We start from the raw sequence: 21,388 nt of genomic DNA, 5'->3' as shown, positions 1-21,388 counted from the left end.
TGATAAGAGGACAAAGACGTGTGAAGTTACATTGCTAGATGGAAGCACTAGAATGGTTATGATCAAAGAGAATGACAAAAGCCAAGTAATGTAGTTACACCCCCAGCCACATGGACACAGTGTGTGGAGAAAAATAATATGTCAATGATACTATGCTCAAGGAAAAAGCCTTCAACAATAATGGTGTAGAATACTCAAATGTCAAGTAGAGGGCGGATGAGCTGACTCAAAGGGTACTTTCACTGATTATGCAAATTAAGCCAATGGACAAGTATAGCATGATCGATCTTCATAAACTGCAGAAGATACGCATGAATTTGAAAGATGACTAGGCCTATTACTTGCAAAAGGAGCTTTATGCATACTTGCCATAACACCAAAACAAGGTAGTTAACTCGTACCCATTAACAAAGGTTCTAAGTCATATTACATGTGCACCACTCCCCACCAAAGAAGAAACTTTTACATCAGCCAATGTCCTACAGGATTTAGAAGAAGTAGATGCACTCATAGCCAGCACCAAGGAGATGTTGGCAAGTTTGGAACAAAAGAAGAAAGGAACTAGGGTATGGAATAAATAAATACTACTCCAGTAAGGCCATGTCATCGTGAAGGTAATGTGGGACATGAAGATTCAGAAGAAGAATATGTACAAGAAGACCTACCTCCATCCCGACCCCTTATTCGTCCGACCCTAAGATAGGAATCGAATGTGTCACATTCACTGAACCTCACGCCACACCTACTATCACATCTTCATAGGAAGTTAAAGAACAAGAGCCTCTCCTATTCCATCATGTAGAGTTTGTATAGGAAACATTAGAAGTTAAAGAGAAGGCATAGGAGGAGCTTGTGTAGCCCATGATCCTAGAAGAGACTCAGGTAGAGTTTGTATAGGAAACATTAGAAGTTAAAGAGAAGGCATAGGAGGAGCTTGTGTAGCCCATGATCCTAGAAGAGACTCAGGTACCCTCCCTATCACCACACAGTAACTACCAACAAAAGGTAAGACACAAGAAGTCAAAGAAATAGAAGATGTTTAGAAGGCCGAGGAGAAAGAGAAAGAGTTGCTACAAGAAGAGATCCCACCGGTAGAGCCGGTTTTACAAGAAGCCACTCCTCAAGCAAAAAAGGTAACAGATTTGGCACCTACTTTAGTAGATAAGGCTAGACCCTCCAAAAAAGCACAATAGATCTAAAGATGTGCAGAAGAGGTAGAGGGAAGACCAAGTAAAGTACAATGTAGGTTCCCTCTTAAGATTCTTGCTTAAGGATCTTACTTTATAGATATTGGCCCCATGAATCTTCACTGATATGCCACTCTTGTCTCCAGGCCACACAAAGCCTAATCTTCTAAGTTACATATAAGCTTTAGAACATTGCCTCTTAAGTATCTTACTTTATATAGGCCCCATGAATCCTCACTAATATGCCACTCGTCTCACGCCACACATAGCCTAATCTTCTAAGTTACATATAAACTTTAGAACAATGACAATGAAGTTAGTGGTATGATTGCCTCATGCTAACCAATTATAAATGTTGTGTTTGAATAAATAACATTAAAAATAGAGGGGAATGCCTTTTGTGATTTAGATAAAAAAGAAATAATGTAGAGAATAGAGGGAAATGTCTTTTGTGATTTTTAGACCAAAAATCAATTTCAATTCACCACCTTCAAGCGTTGGAGTGGCTTGCCATTATTGTGGATGGGTGAACACAAAGTTATAGCTAGAAAGGATGAATTTGGAGGAGCAATCTCGTCAAAGGCTCGCATTTTGTAGGCTTCAAGGAACTAGATACACGTGAGCAGCCCCACAGATCTATCAGAGAGTGGGCCCGATGTTGAGGTCAAAGGTGAGGCCTTACACATAAGATTCATCATATGTGTGCCACTGCATGTGGACCTTTTCATCTTTGAAATCTTGGAGGCATATTCAAATGGTATCCAAGAATTACATGCTTGGATTGCGATGTTAGGGACCTCTTGGATAGGAGTTGATAAACTGAGTAATCTACCCGCACAACAATCTTTAGTATTGGGATCATGCCAAAGGATGATGATTCAAACTCTGAAAAGTTGAAGGACTAGTGGTTTGATCTTCTTTTTGGTTTCATACTCTTTCCAACATGCATGGCATACATGGGATTTACCCCTGGTGTGCAACGTAGTACGTGGCCTAGCAATCAAGGTTCTTCAAGTAGCAAAGCCATCATCTTGGTTCATTCTTCATTTCTTCACTATTTAAAGATCTGAGCTCATGTATCCTCCTCTTTCTTCAGAAGTCTATTGGCAGCCATACCTTGAAAAGCTTTTCCAGATAGAGTTGTTAAAGCAGGACCTCAAGCCTTTGAATTATATGGATGGGCTCTCTACAAGGAAGGGACTCTCGGAGCTTGTAGATAATGTGATCCTAATTACGGTGTTGTCATTATCATAGTATCCTTGGGTCTTGAGTTGGGTCTTGGGAATCCACTGTTGTCTTGCTAGAGACATATAGTGCTCTTGCATCTTGAGTGGGAATGTTTGTTATAGAGGTGGATGCTTGTTCCATGGATCCTCCTGATTTGCTTGTCATTGGTTGCTCTATGTCACATGTGGACAAGATTATGGTCACTCAATATTACCAAGACAGCCAGACAAAGCTAAATATCAAGATGCTTATGGAGTAGTATACACAGTGAAGTCGCAAGGTTGCTAAGGCTACTTCCAAGTTGTATAATCCGAACACAATATTGCATGGGATCATAAAATGAGTTCATTTACTTAGACGATGAAGCTAAAGAGTACTACCCTAAACGTGGAACGAAGCAAAGAAACATAGGGACGATTAGACTCCAAAAGCCATGAGTGTATTCACTAGTAGGTCTAAAAGGTCTTGTGAGAGTTCTTCTACCACCATTTATTTAGATTTAAAGAAGAGGTTAGGTGGGTTGCATGTCCCTAGGAGGGGATCCCATGCCCATTGAGGGATGTTCTAATCTAGCATTGGCAGAACTTCACCCTCTTCTATATATTCTAGGCTTCTTTGTGGCTAGGGTGGCTTGTCAAATGGATCATTGTTGAGGTTGGGGAAATCAGTGTCATGGGTTTCCTCTTGTTGCCCTTTTGGGATGACTTAGCATCCTTTGATGGTTCTTCTATCATTGTGCGCCAAAGGGTGTCTCCTTGTCCCCTTCTTCCTTGTCTTTCTCTCTGCATCTTTTGGGTTTCCCTTGGGGTCTTGGCCTCCCAACTTGTTGAACTTGTCGAAGTATTCTTTCTTATCTAGATTGTCAAATGAAATCTAGGGCCTCATTTTCTTCCACCCTATAAAGGAGGGGTACGCCACATGGGTGACTTTGCACTATGATCTAGGATGCAATCGATAGAGAATTACTATGTCAATTGGGTTATAAATGATAGAGGAACCAAACTGCATAGCTTTATTTATAGCCCCATATAAGAGCGAGACCTTAACCATGAATCCATTACTTGTCATGGTCCATCATTCCATGCCCAAGGCAACAACCTTTGCAAATTTCTTGGCATTCAACAAAATATTTTTTCAACACATGGGTTGTTTAGAAGTGAGCACCAAGCTAGGTAATTGGCCACAATAAGATGTACCTTTTGGACATAGATGTTGACTGGTTGCTCATGGCAGATATCTCCCTTAAAGATTAACGGCATTTGTGTCTTGGGCCATTGCTACAATTCTTTTGACTTCTTTTTGTTATTTAGCTGAGTTGGGGCCATTATTGAAGGCCATTGATGCAAGGCTTTTGACCTCTATTTTGTTATTTAGCTAAGGAGTTATGGGATGAATCCCATTCCTTTTGTAGATTTTTTACTTTTTCCTTCTTCGAGAGCTAGGAGCTGGGAAGATAGTATGTCTAGTTCAGCCACATACTAGATGTTTGCTTATTTCCCCATCTCCTCATCATAAGAAGAGAGTCTATCTATTCAGCCACATACTAGATCTTTGATTCTGATTGGGATATTTCCATCTCATGGCAAGGATGGTTGTCGACAAAGCATCCTGTGTCCCATAAACTCGTATTCCTAAGCCTCTAGGTGCCTAACTTTCTCATGCCTTTTCCTTCTTCATGAGTAAGGATTGATTAGCACTAGAAGTTGGGGAGAGAGCTTATCTAGTTCAGACACATACGGGGATCTTTCCATCTCATGGATGGTTGAAAACAAATCATCCCACGTCCCCATAAGCTCGTATTTCTAAGCCTCTAGCTACTTGAATTTATCTTGTATTGGACTTGTTGGGAATTCTCTGTAGAGCCGTTTGGGCACGTATGATATACATTTGAGATAATTGTGCCACACAATGTTGGATCAACTCGATACATCCTACATGGATGTCCAATTGTCCTTGGGTAATTAGTGTGGTTGGCTCTCATAAACCACACCTTGCTGGCACATGCACCCTTGGTCATCTGTTTGGCAATTTGCTTGGCATTTGTGACAATGCCCCCAGCATTTGTGTAGCTTGAGGCATAGGGTGAAGTGGGCCAAACCTCGTTAGCATAGGCATTATACCCTTGGGCATTTCTTTCTTTGCACCAACTGCCTCTTTCTTATGTTGGTTGCCTACTACCAAGGCTTAATTGTTTTCTCTATTCGTGCTTTCTCCTCTTTCTTATGTTGGTTGCCTTCTACTACCAAGGCTTAATTGTTTTCTCTATTCGTGCTTTCTCCTTACCCTTCCCCTTTTCTAGTGGGTCCTAAGAGAGGGTCCTCTCCAATTAGTATTTGATTATGAGACCATAATAGTAGACATACTGACTCGGAGAGGGTTGACCTTGTAAGCATAGGCACTATGCCCGTAGGCATTTCTTTGCTTTTGCACCAATTGCCTCTTTCTCATTTTGATTACTACCACCAAGGCTTAATTGTTTTCTCTATTTGTGCTTTCTCCTTACCCTTTCCCTTTTGTGGTGGTGAGTCTTGAGAGAGGATTCTCTCCGAGTCAGTATCTGATTCAAGCAGACATAAATAATCCTTGTGAGAAGCAACCCTGCACCAAGGTATTGTCCTCCTAATGTTAAGAGCTTTTTAATCTCCTTGTAGACATGTTCTGCAAAGTTTTGTACTATTGCCTCAGAATCCCGCTTTCTCTGTATGCTCTATAGAGATGCAACAATACTCCCAAGTACACTTTTGTGAATCTATTGGGCTTGTAAAAGGAGAGATATGTGCATATTATGGCCTTTCTTGGCTTGATCACAACAACAAGTATTGTAGCCGCCATCACCAGTGAGGCTTAGTTATCTTTGCCTATCTAAATATGTTGCCCTTTTAGCCTGAATGAAGGGCATCGTGCATTACCCACATATGGCCCACTCTTGGCAAGTGGAGAACATTATAAACGGCCTCCATGGTTAGCCTTAGGATGACTCATTGCCCACCCTAGCCATGGATTAGATCTAGGTCTAGGCATTCTTGGTAGTCCTATCATGTGAATTCATGGCCTAGAAGCAGAGATATTCCATACCACATGGCTACAATATGAATAAATCTAACAAGACCACTTTATGGGAAGCTGAATGGCTTTTATGTCATCCAGCACCAAGTGGTGGCATTCGACAGATGGGATCATGACATAGTTGCTTATCCATATGGATGTCTTTAATATGGAGTTTGAGCTTGCAACTTCCTACTTGCTCTAACTCTTCTGTTCGAAAGTACCCCACCTTCATTTGGTATGGGACATGTTCCTTGGTTGTTGGGGCCTTTATCTTACTGGTGTTTTCAGAATCAATGGTGCTTTCCTGCCCAACACAATATGACTGCCAATGTAATTGACAATAACTAATCTAAAATTGCATTGCATGCATCCCTCTGTAGGCCTTCTCTACATGCCTTATGTGTAAATTTTTGTAGAGTTCCTACTATGGGGCTAACCCCATGTCAATTCTGTGAGTTGCTTTCAAGCATACATGTCCTACAAGAAACCTAGGCAATTAAGGCACATCTTTCACCATGCTAACCGTGGTGGGCGATATGTCGAATTATGCTCTAGGCAAGAGTAATTACCTATGAAGAGATATTGATCTAGATGTCGATTTCTTCTATTCTAGATTGATGTGCTGGCACCTCGTTGGTTACGCTTGTGCAAGGTGAGGTGATATGAAGGTTCTGCATAGATTTGGGCAGCATGTAGGCACACTAGCAAAAGTAGGTGGTCTCACTTCGGATCAACCATAGTTCAAATCACCAAATCCCAAAATTGATGTGCTGGCACCTCGTTGGTTATGCTTGTGCAAGGTGAGGTGATATGAAGGTTCTGCATAGATTTGGGTAGCATGTAGGCACACTAGCAAAAGTAGGTGGTCTCACTTCGGATCAACCATAGTTCAGATCACCAAATCCCAAAATTATCATAGATTTGGGTAGCATGTAGGCACTTTCTCACTTTGGATCGAACACATCGGATCACCAATCCCAAAATTATCAAGTTTAAATCATCAACTTTTGGATCGTCCAAGTGTCGTCCAAGTGCAAATCATCACACAGTCGAATGTTCTATTGACATTTCCTCATCCTTATTGCCACTATCTTCTTGTATCGAGAGGTATAGCTGGGCTCAAAGACTTCACTGAAGCCTATGAGTGGGATAACGATGTCCTCCTTAGAAGGCATTACTCTTCCCTTTATATCTATTTTTACTCCACTATTTTTAGGCTCTGAGAGTATGAAAGGTATGCTTCTGATTAGAATGATGTCATTTTTATCTTCATCACAGAATTGGGTTCTTGTTGGCCAAGTGTCCATTGTAGCCAATAGATGTATCCAGTTTTCCTCCTCATCAACAAGGTCATGTAGTGGTTTCCTCCTCATATTCACACCTTTTACAACTATTCCATCCTTGGAAAATCTTTACGGCCTAAATGTTCTCTCATCGGCTAAGCTTAAATTTATAGTGATTCCCACATGACTGTAGCTTGCATAATGTTCACTTGAAATATGAATGGGTGTCCAAAATGAAGTATCAATCATATCTTCAAATATGATGTGCATATACCCTGGCTGCAAAAGGACTGGAGACAGTAATGATAATAATATAAGCAGCTCTTTGTCAAAATGTTCCACTGCCTTCTAAGTTCACTGGTCCATCAACAACACTAGTATTCTTCTCCAAAATCTAATCCATAAAAGAAGGCCCTTTCTTTGAAGAGGGGCTCCACCTGCTACTATGTCACTAAATCCTATATATATCGAGATCCAATTGATATTCTTGTGCTATGATAGTGGGGTATTCAATATGCAATAGAAAAATCATACACAATGGATACTAAAATCTATTCTAGATGTTTATAGTTTTTTAAATAGAATTTTAGTATTCTGTAGGGGTGATAGAGAGTTCTCTCATGTAAGCTTAAATACTTATGGGTGTCATAGGCTTCTAGCTATCTATGAGTTTGAAACCAAGCAAAGGATATAGTGAGGTTCTCAAAATTGGCAAGGGTTGAAGAAAGGTTAGTAGGGGGCATAAACAACTCAAGTATTTCCTCCCACTCATCTAAAATTGTGGAGTCCATTAATACCATGTACCATGATCTAAAGTTTAGCACTATTGGATGAAATGCATAGGTATACATGGCAGTATAATATGTGAGATAAATATCATTATGGAAGATAGCCATGATCATAATAGGGTTAGCATCCCTATTGTATAAATGCAATATCCCTCCTAGTTCAATCTTATATCTATTTTATACTGCAAAAAAGAGAGAGGCAGTTTGGAAAAGAAAATGTTAAGAGTTTGAGGACGAGCCCTTGGAGTCACCAACAACAATAAAGGCCTGCTCCACTAGCTCCTTCATTCTAGCACTGGGCTCTTTGACTTGCGGTTTCACCTGGCTTAACTCTTGCTCTAATTTTTCTATTTGTGCATCCCTTTTTGTTACTACCTCCTTTGTTTCCCTTGCTTGCAATGCTGAGCATATTTGACATTTGCCTCATACACCACCTTTGTCCTTTCTTCGAGCTGTAAAATAAAGTCTGCTGAAGTATTTCTTCTTTTGCTTGCATTTCTATTATCATATTGGATGGAGGCTATCAAATGTGATACAACACTACTTGTGATTGCCAAAACCACTTGTTCTTTACCTACCTAGATGTCTACATGAAAAGCTTGTATGGCTTGGTATGTTATCTGATTAATTCTTCTCTTTCCTTCTCCAGATATTATTTTCTTTCCTTTTTAATTCCTTTAGCCTTGGGGAGCTATCTATTCTTTTGCCAATTGCTTACTTACTTTTGTGTCTGTTGTGAAGCTTTGCCTTTAGTTCATTGGATAGCTCTATCTCCTTTGTAGCTTTGTCTCATAATCATCTTTTATGTTCTATAATTGCTTGCCTTGTTGGCTTACCCTGTTGTTCCTGTAACCTTTGGGATTTTTCCTCATGTGCTAGAATTTCTAACTATTTTTTGTCAAAATATATTTTCATTATATTGAGGTGGACATTTTTTTCATCTAGTGTAGCTTTGATAATTTTATTGAGTTCTTGCTTGGCGCTGCTTCTTTTTTCCCTTTCTCCAATCAGCTCCTCTTTTATTGTTTTCAACTCTGCCTCAAGCCTCTAGAAGATAAAAGCTGAAGAGATGCCAGATCGTTCCGCCTGTGCTATCTCCTTCAGATCGTTCCTCACAACTTCTGATGATGAAAGCATGACTAGGAAGGGGGTTGTGAGATGATGCCCAATTTTGGAATCATTCTAGCCAATTTCTCATTTTTTACAATGGCAAATCTATGTTCTTGGAATTATTTTATGGCATTTATGCCAACTTAATTTCCATATTTTTGATGATGCAAATGCTTGGCTACTAGCGGGTCCAAAAAATATAAAATCCAATGCATAAAAGAAAAATATGCTCTCTTGTTCGATTTTAAAGCATGGAACTTTAGGCTATGTAAGCAAAATAAGGCCTCCAATTTAGGACCTTAGGATATAAAGATGTAATAAGGCAATTTCCATTTTAATAAAGTGGTTACAAGAAGTGGTTGGGGAGGTACACAACTCTCTTTTTTTGGGGGGGTGTCTTTCTCTACTCTCTCTCTCTCTCTCTCTCTTCCTTATTCTTGGTCAGGTTCCCTTATCTTGTTTTTGACTTTGGTGCTACCTACGTTTTTTCCTCTTTTCTTTGCAAAAATGGAGCAAGGGGGTGGTGAAGGTGAGAGTGAAAAAGATGATGATGATGTTCTCTTTGATAAGCTATTTTCTTGGTAGAGAGAGGGTGTTTCTTGCAAGTTTTGTGGCTATGGCATATACTTTGCCTTGCCTTAATCCTATTCTAGTCTTGCAAAATGGTACCATGGTAGGGATCTGTTCATTGGTGCACTTTCCGGGAAGGAGGACACTCTCAAAATTTGCAAGAAGAGGTGGACATTGAGAAGTTCGTAAAAACAATGCTTAGAAGATTTCAAGCTTAGCTTTAGAGACATGGGCAGGTTGCGCTAGCAAAATCTAGATGGGCCGAGAGAGATGTAGTGCAAAAGGTTGTTATCCAAGGCGTGTTCATTCCTGGTAGCATTGAGGATGGCGATCTTGTGGTGGCGGACCTGACATGATGAGGTGGCTTGCTCCTCTCGGTGTGAATGGTGGATGACAGATCTTCTACGAACACACAACACGCATTTGTAGAGATGAGAAAGATAAGGTTGATAACCTTATCTCGTTAATACAACCCTATGTGAAGAGGCTTCCTCGAAAGCTTGTTCTCATGCCTACCTTTCAATCAAGAATTTGAGCTTTCGTTTCTTATTTTTCTCAATCTCATGGGTTAAAATGTTTATCCAACTCTTTGAATTGTATACCTCTTATACACTTTTTCTCTTTCCAAGGGACATGCCTATCAAATTTCAATTCCTCTAAAATAATCTCGAGGCCACCAGGTTTAGGTTTTTCATTTTCCACTTCTATGCTTTTATCCAACATGAGGGCAATATGGGTGGAATTCTTCTTCTCTCTTTAAATCTTTTGTGAGGGTATTCCATATTGTTAAATCTTTTGTTTGGGTTTCCTATTGGGCTTCATGTGGTGTTTTTGTTCTGTCCCACATTCGGTAGTGATGTGTTTCTCATGGGTTGATTGTATTTTTCATGTTAGTTAACTTTTCACACTTGTGGAAACCTAAGAAAATACTGGTTTTTCACATCCATGAAAAATTTAAAGACTAGTTTTTTATGCCCATGAAAAATTTATAGCTTATGATTAAGGAAAGATTTAAGACCAAAATCATCAAAGAACATCAAAGGACATTAGTGTGTAGCAACAATATAAATATCCAAATCAAAACTTAAAAGTTTATAATTTTTCATGCCACAAAATTCCTTTTTACACCCGTGAAAAACCAAGAAATTTTTCACATTGGGAAAAAAGTTTAGGTCCATTTTTGAATTGTTGAAGTATAGTATACTTCCTACACTAAGAAATCACAAGTTTCAACTTATGGTTTTCACTAAAAAACTTTTGTTTTCCATGCTTGTAAAGAACTTATTTAAATGAAAACTAGAAAGGTGATAAAGCATTAAAAATTAGTTGTGGTGGTGGTGAATAGAATTTGGTATGTCTAAACCACCGATCTTCATGTGCTTAAAATATGGGAGAGTGATTGGTGACAATTTCACTCCAGAAGATAGTGCATCAAACCACCTAAGATCTGGCTCTAGAACTTCGCAAGCCCTCAAATTGAGTGTGTTTGTTTGGAGAGGACTAAAAGCTATTAGGTGGAGCAAGATAAGAGGATTGTATCTTCTCCCACAAAATCCAATAGCCTTTTAGAATATATTAAAGGATATTTGGGTTACAAACTAGAAACTTAATTAGAAGCTCAATCATCTTATTACAAACAAGAAATAAGAAAGAGACTAACAAATATTACTCAAAACATACCCTCCCCATCAATGTTCCTTTGAGAACAATAGTTCACTCCTTAGATTAGGAGAGATGTTACTAGTGTTCTCAGGAGTGGAGAAGCATTCTTTTCTACTATAGAGGAAATGGAAAGTAACAAATAAATCATAGAGGCTCAACTATGAATTTAAATTCTTACTCAAGAAAATAAGGCTTGGATATAAAAGGAGCCAATTCCAAGTAGAGGAATAATGAGAGATCTCTAAAACCAATAGCTTTCTATCTAAAGCTTTGAGAAGTTATAGCTACACAAGCCCATGATCTAGCACAAGCCTTAAAAGAGGGTATGCCACCATTAGAGTTAGGCTCTAGGAAGGGTTGGTGGGAAATAGCTACACATTAGAGCCAATTTAAAAAGGATCTAGGGAGGGTTGGAGCGAAATAACTACACATTAGAGACAATTTTAAAAGGCTCTAGGGAGGGTTTGAGGGAAATATAGAAGCGGACAAGGGCGCAATAGTAAAAGCATCAACAAGCATCAACCCCCATACACATCACTAAAATAACTGGAGAAGGGTCCGAGCGTGTTGGTGAAACCCCTATGGTGTCTTGTTTATCAATAGTTTTCCCTAAGGAAGTAAGCTTGGATCTGATGCAATCAGCTTGTCCATACATTTCCCAACATGCCTCGTTGGTAGAGAGCTCCATGATAGATCTTAAGGATTAGAACCAAGGTTTAAAAACTTGATTAGTTTACTACTCTTTAAAGCTAACCACACATGGAACAATTTTTGGAGAGTACATGTCTTTGTGCTTCTAGCACTTACACCCATGCTAATTGCATGGAGTCACATGTATAACATCAATATTATATTCTTAAACCTTAAGTAGGGGGTACTTGAATTTCATAATTGGGACTCATATGCTTAGAAGGGGTATAGTTTATTTTTTAGAGAAACTTAAATTGGAGGTTTTTATGAGTTTCATGTATGCAAGTAACGTCCCCTTTCTATTAGTTGGCCGGAATCAGCATATGATTGAATTAGCATAACCGAATCACCTAGACGGAATCAGCAAGACATGTTGGAATCATTCGGAATTAGTAAGACATCGAAATCAATAAAATAAGTCGGAATTAGCAAAACAAGTCAGAATCAGCAAGACAAAGCCGGAATCAAGCGGGCAGTCGAAATCGGCCGGGTAGTCCGGGTAGTCGAAACCAGCCGGAATCAAGCGGGCAGTCGAAATCAGCCGGGTAGTCGAAATCAGTCGAAATCAGCCGGGCAGTCGGAATCAAGCGGGCAGTCGGAATCAAACGGGCAATCGGAATCAGCCGGGCAGTCGGAATCAAGCGGGTAGTCGGAATCAGCCGGGCAGTCGGAATCCGCCAGGCAGTCAAAATCAGCTCTGAAGACTTGAAGAAAATCCTTGATAAAAACTCCTTGCCCAATATTTTGGCCACTTGAGGGTATCGTGTGAGGAGGTGAAAAACATGATGAAGTCGGCTGTTGGCTGCAACTATGTAAAAGTAGCAAGCTAACGTCGGATACTAAACTTTGACGTGTGCTGAACGTCAAAGGCTGGAGGAGGCCCTGCCTCAGAGGATGGTGCTAATAGTTAAGGGTATGGGCTATTGAAGAGAATCCTTGATAAAAACTCCTTGCCCAATATTTTGGCCACTTGAGGGTATCGTGAGGAGCTGAAAAACATGATGAAGTCAGCTGTTGGCTGTGCAACATGATGAAGTCGGCTGTTGGCTGCAACTATGTAAAAGTAGCAAGCTAACGTCGGATACTAAACTTTGACGTGTGCTGAACGTCAACGGCGGCTGGAGGAGGCCCTGCCTCAGAGGATGGTGCTAATAGTTAAGGGTATGGGCTATTGAGAAGCACAACTGAAGAAGAACGTTGAACAATAGATCAAAAAGACCGTGGCATTGTGAAACGACAGTGGCATAAATGGGCAGGTTGTAGTAATTATAGTAGTTGAAGGTAACAATTCTGCTGTTGTTTATTGGTCAGCAGGTGACGACAGAGAGCAGCGTAGCAAAAGCTATGTCTGTCTCTAATACCATGTTGGATTCAAGGCGGTTCGAAGCAAACATTAAACTTTATTCTTAAGCATAATTAAACTAAGCTAAAGTGATTAAGATTACACTAATCACATGAGCATAATGTGGGCGAGGTTAAGTTATAAAATGAGAGGATGTCTTATTGAAAATGAGATAGGCAAGTACATTAAGAGAGAGCCAAGCTCTTCTTACATCACCTATGAGTTGTAAAGGTGGAGAGTAGCTAGGCTAAAATAGTGGAGATAATTAAGGGCCTAAAAGAGGTAGATTCCAAAAGTTGAGAGCCGCTAGGGGATGCTCCTAAATTAAGGAAAAATGGTAGGCTAAATGTGCTTCACCAAAGAGCACTTAAAAAAAGGATAAATGGTAGAAATAACGATAGGAAAATAGCTCATGTTTGGGACATTATTTCTAACATTACATGTGAGGGTGGCATGGAGAGAGATTGGTGGATTTAAGACACGTGAATGTAGGCATATGTAAAGGAGATCATAAGAGATTCCTCTCTCCATGCACTTAATCAACAAAAGTAGGAAGGACAAGGCGTTCATGGGTTTGGAGAGGAGGTCATCCCTAGATACACAGTAGGATAGAGGAGGTCATGGGTTTGGAAAGGAGGTCATCCCTAGATACATAGTAGGATAGACTTAAGTAATGTTGTTGAAAAAAGCATTAGAAATAGCTTTTAAACTTATCCAATTGTAGATCTAGGTCTTTATTTTTATAGTTTTTTTATATAGTAAACCAATTTTTTTTTGTAAGATTTAACCCATTGAATGCGCTCAAATGGCATGACTATATTTGGACATTAGATATGAGAGTTATGGCAATTTTGAAAAGTTGTCCCAAGTACATCGAAAGTACTTGGGCTTATCTTCTTTCACAAGCTATCCCAAGTACTTTCTCTAGAGAAAGCACTTGGACTTGCTTTCTTTCACACCAAGTTAACCTAGTTCATGTGCATACAGAGGAGATCTTGTTATCTTAGGGACTCCTCCTTAAGTACTTTCCCTAAGGGGGAAGTAGAGAGGAAAAGGAGGTCATGGTAATGTAATGGAGGACATAGCCATGATAGGGACTCTTCCCTAGGTACTTTCTACAAGTAAATATGGAGGATATGGAGGTCATGTGTGCTTGTAGAGGAGACCATGCCAAGAAATTCTACTGAACATGTATCCACCACTAACCTTGTATTCTAGTTTGTTGTATAATTTCTTGGATAAATATATGAGTTAATGCATGTGAAAAATTATAGCTTGGCATTTTTAACTCGGAGGTTTTAGCTCGGTAAATGCACATACCCCAACTAAAAAACATGAGGCAAATCTTGGCCTTTAACCATGCAACATGCCATCTCCCCCCATAAGAGATATGTTCTTCCTCTCAACCACACCATTTTGTTGAGGTGTGTAAAGCATGCTTGCTAGCACCTAAACATGCCACTAACATGCATACATCATGGACAAAAGGGTCATAACAGTGTATAGTTTGTTGGCTCCTTCTTTTGAACACTTGGTGTGCTGATGAATCAGCCACCACAACCATGCTTGACTCTTTCTTCTTCTCCTTCTCTAGCCTTTTTTTTGCATTCATTGATATAATATCCTAGCTTTTGGCAGTATTTTGCCTTTCTTCTTAGGCTTATCACCCCCCTTCTCTGAAATCCTTGCCAGAAGACCAAGCTAAATCTACCCTTGGCTTATAGGTGTCCCAAGAAAAGGCTTTGCCTTTACCTTTTTAATTGGGAGAAAATGCATGATCTCCCACACGCATACTAGTTTGGTTTTGTCGAGATTGCTCTTCTTACAATATCACTACAACCAACTCATCAAATGTAAGGGCATTAGGGTTACCCTTTATCATGAGTTGGAGTGTGTGGATGTAAAGACCTAGTATGATTTTAGTAAAGCTGTTAAAATAGTAGACAACAGTGAATTGTTTGAATAGGCCTCATCAATATATGCAAGCTGCTCCCTTAGATCTTCATCCATTGAATCTTGTGAGGAACTCATCCATTGAATCTTCTTTATTCATATGCTCAGACTCTAACTGCTTGCGCAAGTAGGCTACTCGTAGTGCATCAATAGTGCATCAAGTGTATCCCAAGCCTGCTTGTTGGTAGTTTTACATGAGTGAATATGAGGCATAATGCTCCTTTTCACAAAGAGTGGCACCAATGCATATGTATATACATCCTTGCCATCCCACCTAGCTTGTTCCACTATGGGAGGTGCGCAGGTAGATGTCACCGTTACATCTGAACTAGTGTCAACCATCCAAAGTACATGTACTATCCCGTGCTTGTGAGATAGGGCGTACCTCAATGCCAATGATGACATTCTAAAGTCCTTTGGGGTAACCAACACATGACGCATCATATATCACCACTACAGGTAGTTGGTCCCGTTAAGCTTATCCTTAACAGAAAGCATCCCAAATACATCATTATCCGCCATTTCAGCCTACAAATAACTAATCTCTTACACAAAATACAAATATCCCAATTAACTATAGGTCCTGTGTCAATGCCCATTGAATGCAATTGAGATGGCCAGTAGATCACTGATGATGAAGGAAACCTGTGAAGTGTATGAAAAATGGCAGTGTAAAGTGTGGAAATATTACTTAGTAGGAATGTAGAAATCAATAATAATGTTGACGATGCTATTGAAGCTATTAATGATTATGAGATCGAAGATGATGCTTAATTAGAGGGTGTTCACACACCACTGGACACTTACTAGACTCTGGAATATCCAACAACTATGTATATCCAAAAAGTTATGTTATAAAGAGGGAAAGTTGTGTTACACAAAATCAACATTTTTTAGATACTGAGAAAAAATGACCATGTTTGAGAGGTCGTTTCTCCCAAATCGTGTATGATGCCCACCTTCTGCCCACCTTCTTTACCTCATTTTGAAGCTCTTTGTTAAAAGTGTTCTTCATATTCGTAATGTGAATTCCTTCATTTGGCCCTCCAATTTAGACCTCCAAAGCTTTGACACACAATTCTAGGTTAAAAGTTGAGCTAAATATGACTAGTGCGCCATATATGGAGGCTAATTTCAGGCATCAAGGAGATGGACATCAAGTATGAGTCATCGTCGAGACAAAGTTTTAGACCTATGAAAACTCTATAACTCTCTCATACAAACTTTTTTCAAATTCCTACTCTAACATGCTCTAAAATTGCTTACAAAAAACACCCTCAGTACTTAATTGTGGGTATCCCTACTCTAATAGCGAATTGGAGTTGCACATAGCTTGGATGAGCATGTTTGATGTAACGTAACCAATGGAGGAGGAGGATAAGGTTAACTTATTTTTTTTAAAGTTTGGCTGGAATTAGATAGAACAACACACACCCTACATCACACCCTACATGCCACCGCGCTTGCAAAGGGGGGGCTCAAACCCATGACCTCGGAACTCTCGAGAACCACCTTCACTAACTCGCGGTCGACCAATAAGGGTAACTTATTAATAGGCTAACTTTCAAAAGTTTATATATAATATAATAAATATATAGTATTTTATAAATATAATAAATATATAGTATTTTATAAAGAGACAGGCTGGATGGGGGACCTGCTGTGTGCACCACCCAAGGTTAAAGAAGAGCTGGGTGATAGAAAAAGTGGACGGCTTAGATTCGTCTAAAAACGATGATGGACGGCCTAAAAATGATGAAATGTGGCTTGTTGGGTGCCAGCTTGGCCTGCCATTTTTTTTTTTGGGCGCATAAAGGGGACCTGTTTGCGAACCCTTTGCCAGCAGGTCCCAGGTGACTTTCTTTTTATTTGTGGGATCGCCATTTCGTCCAGAGTCTTCCCTCTTTTGTTCTGCAGCAGAAGAGGAGGGGCAGAATCTCATAGCAACTGCCCAGATCCAAGGTAAACGCTCCGTCTTCTGTCTGTCCAGTGCGCCGATCGGTTTGATCTATCCGTTCAATCTGGTTTGTTTTTAATTTGTTTGCTTCTTCGCTTCATCAAGACTCTTTTGGAGCCCCAAATAAAACAGAGAAGTGGCACCCAGATCAAACATATTTTGGATTTTGGTTAATCAAGATGGGTGTTGTTGGTGCCCCCAGAAACGGGTCTTGTAGGTGCCCGTAATGGATTTTGTGGGTGCTCATAACTGGGTCCAGAAATGGTCTTGTGGGTAGCCAGAAGTGTGTTCTGTGGCTGTCAAAAATGGGCTCTGTAGATAGCCAAAATGGGTTCTACTTCTCTCATCTGGGTGCCTCAGAAAGGTTCTGTCTTGGGTGTGTCCAGAAATGTACTTTTTTTATCTCTTTTCAGATCATGTCATCTGTAGAGTTTTGCCTCAGATCTGAGTTTCCTTTAAGGAAGGGCCTACGTCCAATAAATGCCTCTCATCCGTCCTTTGATTGTAGCCGATCCTCTGTTAGAGCATTTGCATTGAACAAAAAAGATCATGTACCTGTGCTGGCCAGCTCATCTTTCGTTTTGATCCCCAGCATGTTTGATTGTAGCTCAGCTGCTTTCTGTTTTGAATTTGTACAGAGAGTCCACATTTTAGGATCAGAGAATCTAACTATTCCTATTTTCTTTGGCTGCAAATGATACATCTATACATTCAGTCATTCATTGCCATGCACTCTCACATGCATACATACATATGTAGATTCGTTCACTAATATGAACTTATCTTAATGCATGAACCTGCACCCATGTGATGCTAGTCATATCACGTAGTCTATGCCATGCATTATGGAGTTGACGATTTGAAGCTCTGTGAGTAGACTCTTTTTCACACTTTTTGTTGAATAACCTGAACTTTCCATTGGTATACATACACACATGTGGAGTTCAGAGAGGTTCACCTCACTGAAATGTTCCGACTCACAACAAATGCAAAATGAACAGAACTTCTTATTTATGAAGCATCTATAACAGTGAATTTCTGGGCACTTGACCAATTCAAAATGAGGAATGGCAGAAAATGATACATACACACATGTACTCACTTGCAATACACCCTTTGATTCAAAGATTACTTGTATGCACCTATACATATGACATGCTTATGCATGCACATATGTGAACAGTGACATATGCATATACAATTACATATAGATTATATGTTTGTGTGTGACCCACACTAACACATGTAGCTGTCTGGGGATTTGCATCTTGCAATGGGTTAGATTGTTCTTTGGTACCTATTCAAAGTAAACCAATCTTGAAGGCATTGCAATTGTGGAACTCGTGCATAGTGCTTATGTATGTGGAGTCTTTATTGTGTATCTTGGATGGTGTTGATGTGCTGTTTACTTAAAGAGATGATTTGTCTCAGCATCATCAGCGACTTGAGACAAAGTGTTTTGAGAATCAATGGGAGGTCATTCATGTCTGTGGCTTATACTTTTACCTGTTCTGAACCATAGTCCATCTGTCTATGCCTGTAGCTCATATATCTGGATACTTTTGTAAAAGGGCAGTAGATGAGCTTGCCGCTCTATGGCTGGTGTACTGTAGTTTCCTTTCTTCTGTTGAGGCTACTGACAGCAGCTGACTTATTAGTTCAATATTTGTTTGTCATTATGAATCTAAACAAGATCTTTTCTGTGTTATTTGCAGTTATATCGTCAATTCAAGAATGGCAGACTCAGAGGAAGTTCAACCTCTTGTCTGTGACAATGGATCTGGGATGGTCAAGGTACTAAAATAGCCTCTTGGTTCTCTCTTGCTTCAGCTACAATGCTTGTGCATGTGTTTGGGGCAGGATGGTGGTGAATTGGCATTAGAATTAAGTATGCTTTTAGGCAAGTTACACAGCCAGCTCTGCCCCTTAGAATGAAGCAAGATTTGAGTCTGGTTACACAACCACCCCTGCCCCTTAGTGGGGGCCCATCTGGGCAATCCGTTATCCGTTCAGGAAATCTTGCCTGTCTAGCGTAAAACTTACTGATGACAGGGCACTCGCTTTGAAGCTTCTGCAAATTAATGATGACCATTTAATGCCCTCTTTCTTAACAGGCTATATCTTACTCTCAGTGCCAGGCTGCTAATTGAATGATTTTGTACAGGCTGGGTTTGCTGGAGATGATGCTCCTAGGGCAGTGTTTCCTAGTATTGTGGGCCGTCCTCGGCACACTGGTGTTATGGTGGGTATGGGACAGAAAGATGCATACGTTGGCGATGAGGCCCAATCTAAGCGGGGAATATTGACCTTGAAATATCCTATTGAGCATGGTATCGTAACCAACTGGGATGACATGGAAAAGATTTGGCATCATACATTCTATAATGAGCTTCGAGTTGCTCCTGAAGAGCATCCAGTCTTGCTCACTGAAGCTCCTCTCAATCCAAAAGCTAATCGAGAGAAGATGACTCAAATCATGTTCGATACATTCAATGCACCAGCTATGTATGTTGCTATCCAGGCTGTGCTTTCATTGTATGCCAGTGGAAGGACAACAGGTGGGGCATGCATTCCTACATTTTTGAAATGTTGTGAGATTGCTTTTATGGCCTTAAAATGTCAGGATTTGAAACACAAGCTTATGTGAAACTCTTGTAGGTATTGTGCTGGATTCGGGTGATGGTGTTACGCATACCGTTCCTATCTACGAGGGCTATGCTCTGCCACATGCTATCCTTCGTCTGGATCTTGCAGGCCGTGACTTGACTGATGCTCTTATGAAGATTCTTACTGAACGTGGGTATTCATTTACGACCACTGCTGAGCGGGAAATTGTCAGAGATATGAAGGAAAAGCTAGCCTATGTGGCCCTGGATTTTGAGCAAGAACTTGAAACATCGAAGAGCAGTTCCTCTCTTGAAAAGAGCTACGAGCTTCCAGATGGGCAGGTGATCACTATTGGTGCCGAGCGCTTTAGGTGCCCGGAGGTCTTATTCCAGCCATCTCTCATTGGTATGGAGGCTGCGGGTATTCATGAAACTACATATAACTCTATAATGAAGTGCGATGTGGATATCCGTAAAGATCTGTATGGAAATGTGGTGCTCAGTGGAGGGTCTACCATGTTTCCTGGGATTGCTGATCGCATGAGCAAGGAGATTACAGCACTTGCACCCAGCAGTATGAAAATCAAAGTGGTTGCACCGCCTGAGAGAAAATACAGTGTCTGGATAGGAGGCTCTATTCTGGCATCACTCAGCACATTCCAACAGGTAATTTCACTTGCAATCACAGCCTACATGTCTGCACTTTGTGGATTGTTGTGTAAAGCCTTTGGATAGGTAAAGAAAATCTAGTGACATTGCTTCCTTTTTGTGCCTGTTTTGCAGATGTGGATAGCAAAGTCGGAGTATGATGAGTCCGGCCCCTCCATTGTACACCGGAAGTGTTTTTAAATAAAGTGATGCCTTTTGGGGATGCTCTCTCACGACTTCATCATGCAATATTTTCTGTATTACCTACTTAAGGGACATATGAATGCTTAAGTAATCAAGACTTGTATATGAAGTTTTATTGATGTCACTGGGACATATTTGGTGTAATTGTTTCTTGATGCAAAATTTCCTGATTTGGCTCAACACTTCATTCCTTTTTGATCATATGATACCCCTTTTTCACCCACTTTTTTTATGGGGCCTTGGTGTCATTCGACATAATCAAAAACAGATTGAGCAGTCTCCTCCAACCTTGACCTGATAGGGTTACAAAGTACCCAGAGCTTCATTCCTTTTTGATCATATGATGCCCCTTTTTCACCCACTTTTTTTATGGGGCCTTATCGCATTGGGTGTCATTCGACATAATCAAAAACAGATTGAGCAGTCTCCTCCAACCTTGACCTGATAGGGTTACAAAGTACCCAGAGCTTTGAGTTTGATAGCATTTCAAAGTTGAGAAGGGAACCTTGAGCTTTGAGTCTCCACATTGTTTTATAGCATTCCCAAATATTTTCTTTAGCAGTCCAAACACAGTTAGTCTTTTTTTGGTATTGTGAGATTGTTGTACTGAATTTAAAACTTAGCTTCAACAAGCATAGCAAGCAGGGTTAAACCTGCTGGTTCTTCCCAGGAAAGTGGGACATTCTAACCACTCCACTAGTATGCTCATGTGTAAGCCTATTTTTGAATTCTGATGTGAAAAATGGAGTTAAGCATGTTTGTCTTCACCTTCTGCGTGCAACATACCATATATATCTTGGGCTTACTGCTTCCAGCATCACTCTAGGAAAACAAAGAGCAGCTTCATAGAAATCTTTGCATCTTAAAAATCCTCTCTTTGGTCATTTGAGAAGAAAGTAGTCATTACATGGATTCGTTCTGGATAACAGCAACACTCATGTCCTTGTGGATGTAGAGTTGCTAAAGGTCGTATGGATATAGAAGAACCCATCTCTGTTTTTGTTTGAGATGGTGCACACATATGCGAGATTTCAGTTTCATCTGAAAATAAATGTGTTTTTTTTGGAGAAATGTGTGGAATCTTTTACGGATTGACTGATGGATTGAGGTCTT

General features: G+C 40.1%; 1 protein-coding gene across 1 annotated transcript; it reads left to right on the top strand.

Moving 5' to 3' along the window:
* Positions 1-16,689: 16,689 nt before the first annotated feature.
* LOC147606151 (actin-like) lies at positions 16,690-20,455 on the top strand. The gene is made up of 5 exons (XM_086792446.1): positions 16,690-16,822; positions 18,533-18,611; positions 18,982-19,375; positions 19,476-20,089; positions 20,207-20,455. The coding sequence occupies exons 2-5, from the start codon at positions 18,552-18,554 to the stop codon at positions 20,270-20,272; spliced, it is 1,134 nt and encodes a 377-aa protein (XP_086648572.1). The 5' UTR covers positions 16,690-16,822; positions 18,533-18,551; the 3' UTR covers positions 20,273-20,455.
* The last annotated feature ends 933 nt before the right edge of the window (positions 20,456-21,388 follow it).

The sequence above is a fragment of the Cibotium barometz genome, chromosome 58 (assembly GCF_041138505.1).
Source record: "Cibotium barometz isolate CiBa-2024 chromosome 58, ASM4113850v1, whole genome shotgun sequence".
Taxonomy (NCBI): domain Eukaryota; kingdom Viridiplantae; phylum Streptophyta; class Polypodiopsida; order Cyatheales; family Cibotiaceae; genus Cibotium; species Cibotium barometz.
The sequence above is the reverse complement of the archived record's forward strand: the minus strand, read 5'-3'. Positions and strand labels throughout refer to the sequence as shown.

What these genes read in the sequence shown, in the direction of transcription:
- LOC147606151 (XM_086792446.1), top strand. Translation starts at nt 18,552, where the DNA reads ATGGCAGACTCAGAGGAAGTTCAACCTCTTGTCTGTGACAATGGATCT. An exon ending in TGCCAGTGGAAGGACAACAG is followed by an intron (nt 19,376 to 19,475) that starts GTGGGGCATGCA and finishes AAACTCTTGTAG; the next exon opens with GTATTGTGCTGGATTCGGGT. An exon ending in CACTCAGCACATTCCAACAG is followed by an intron (nt 20,090 to 20,206) that starts GTAATTTCACTT and finishes CCTGTTTTGCAG; the next exon opens with ATGTGGATAGCAAAGTCGGA.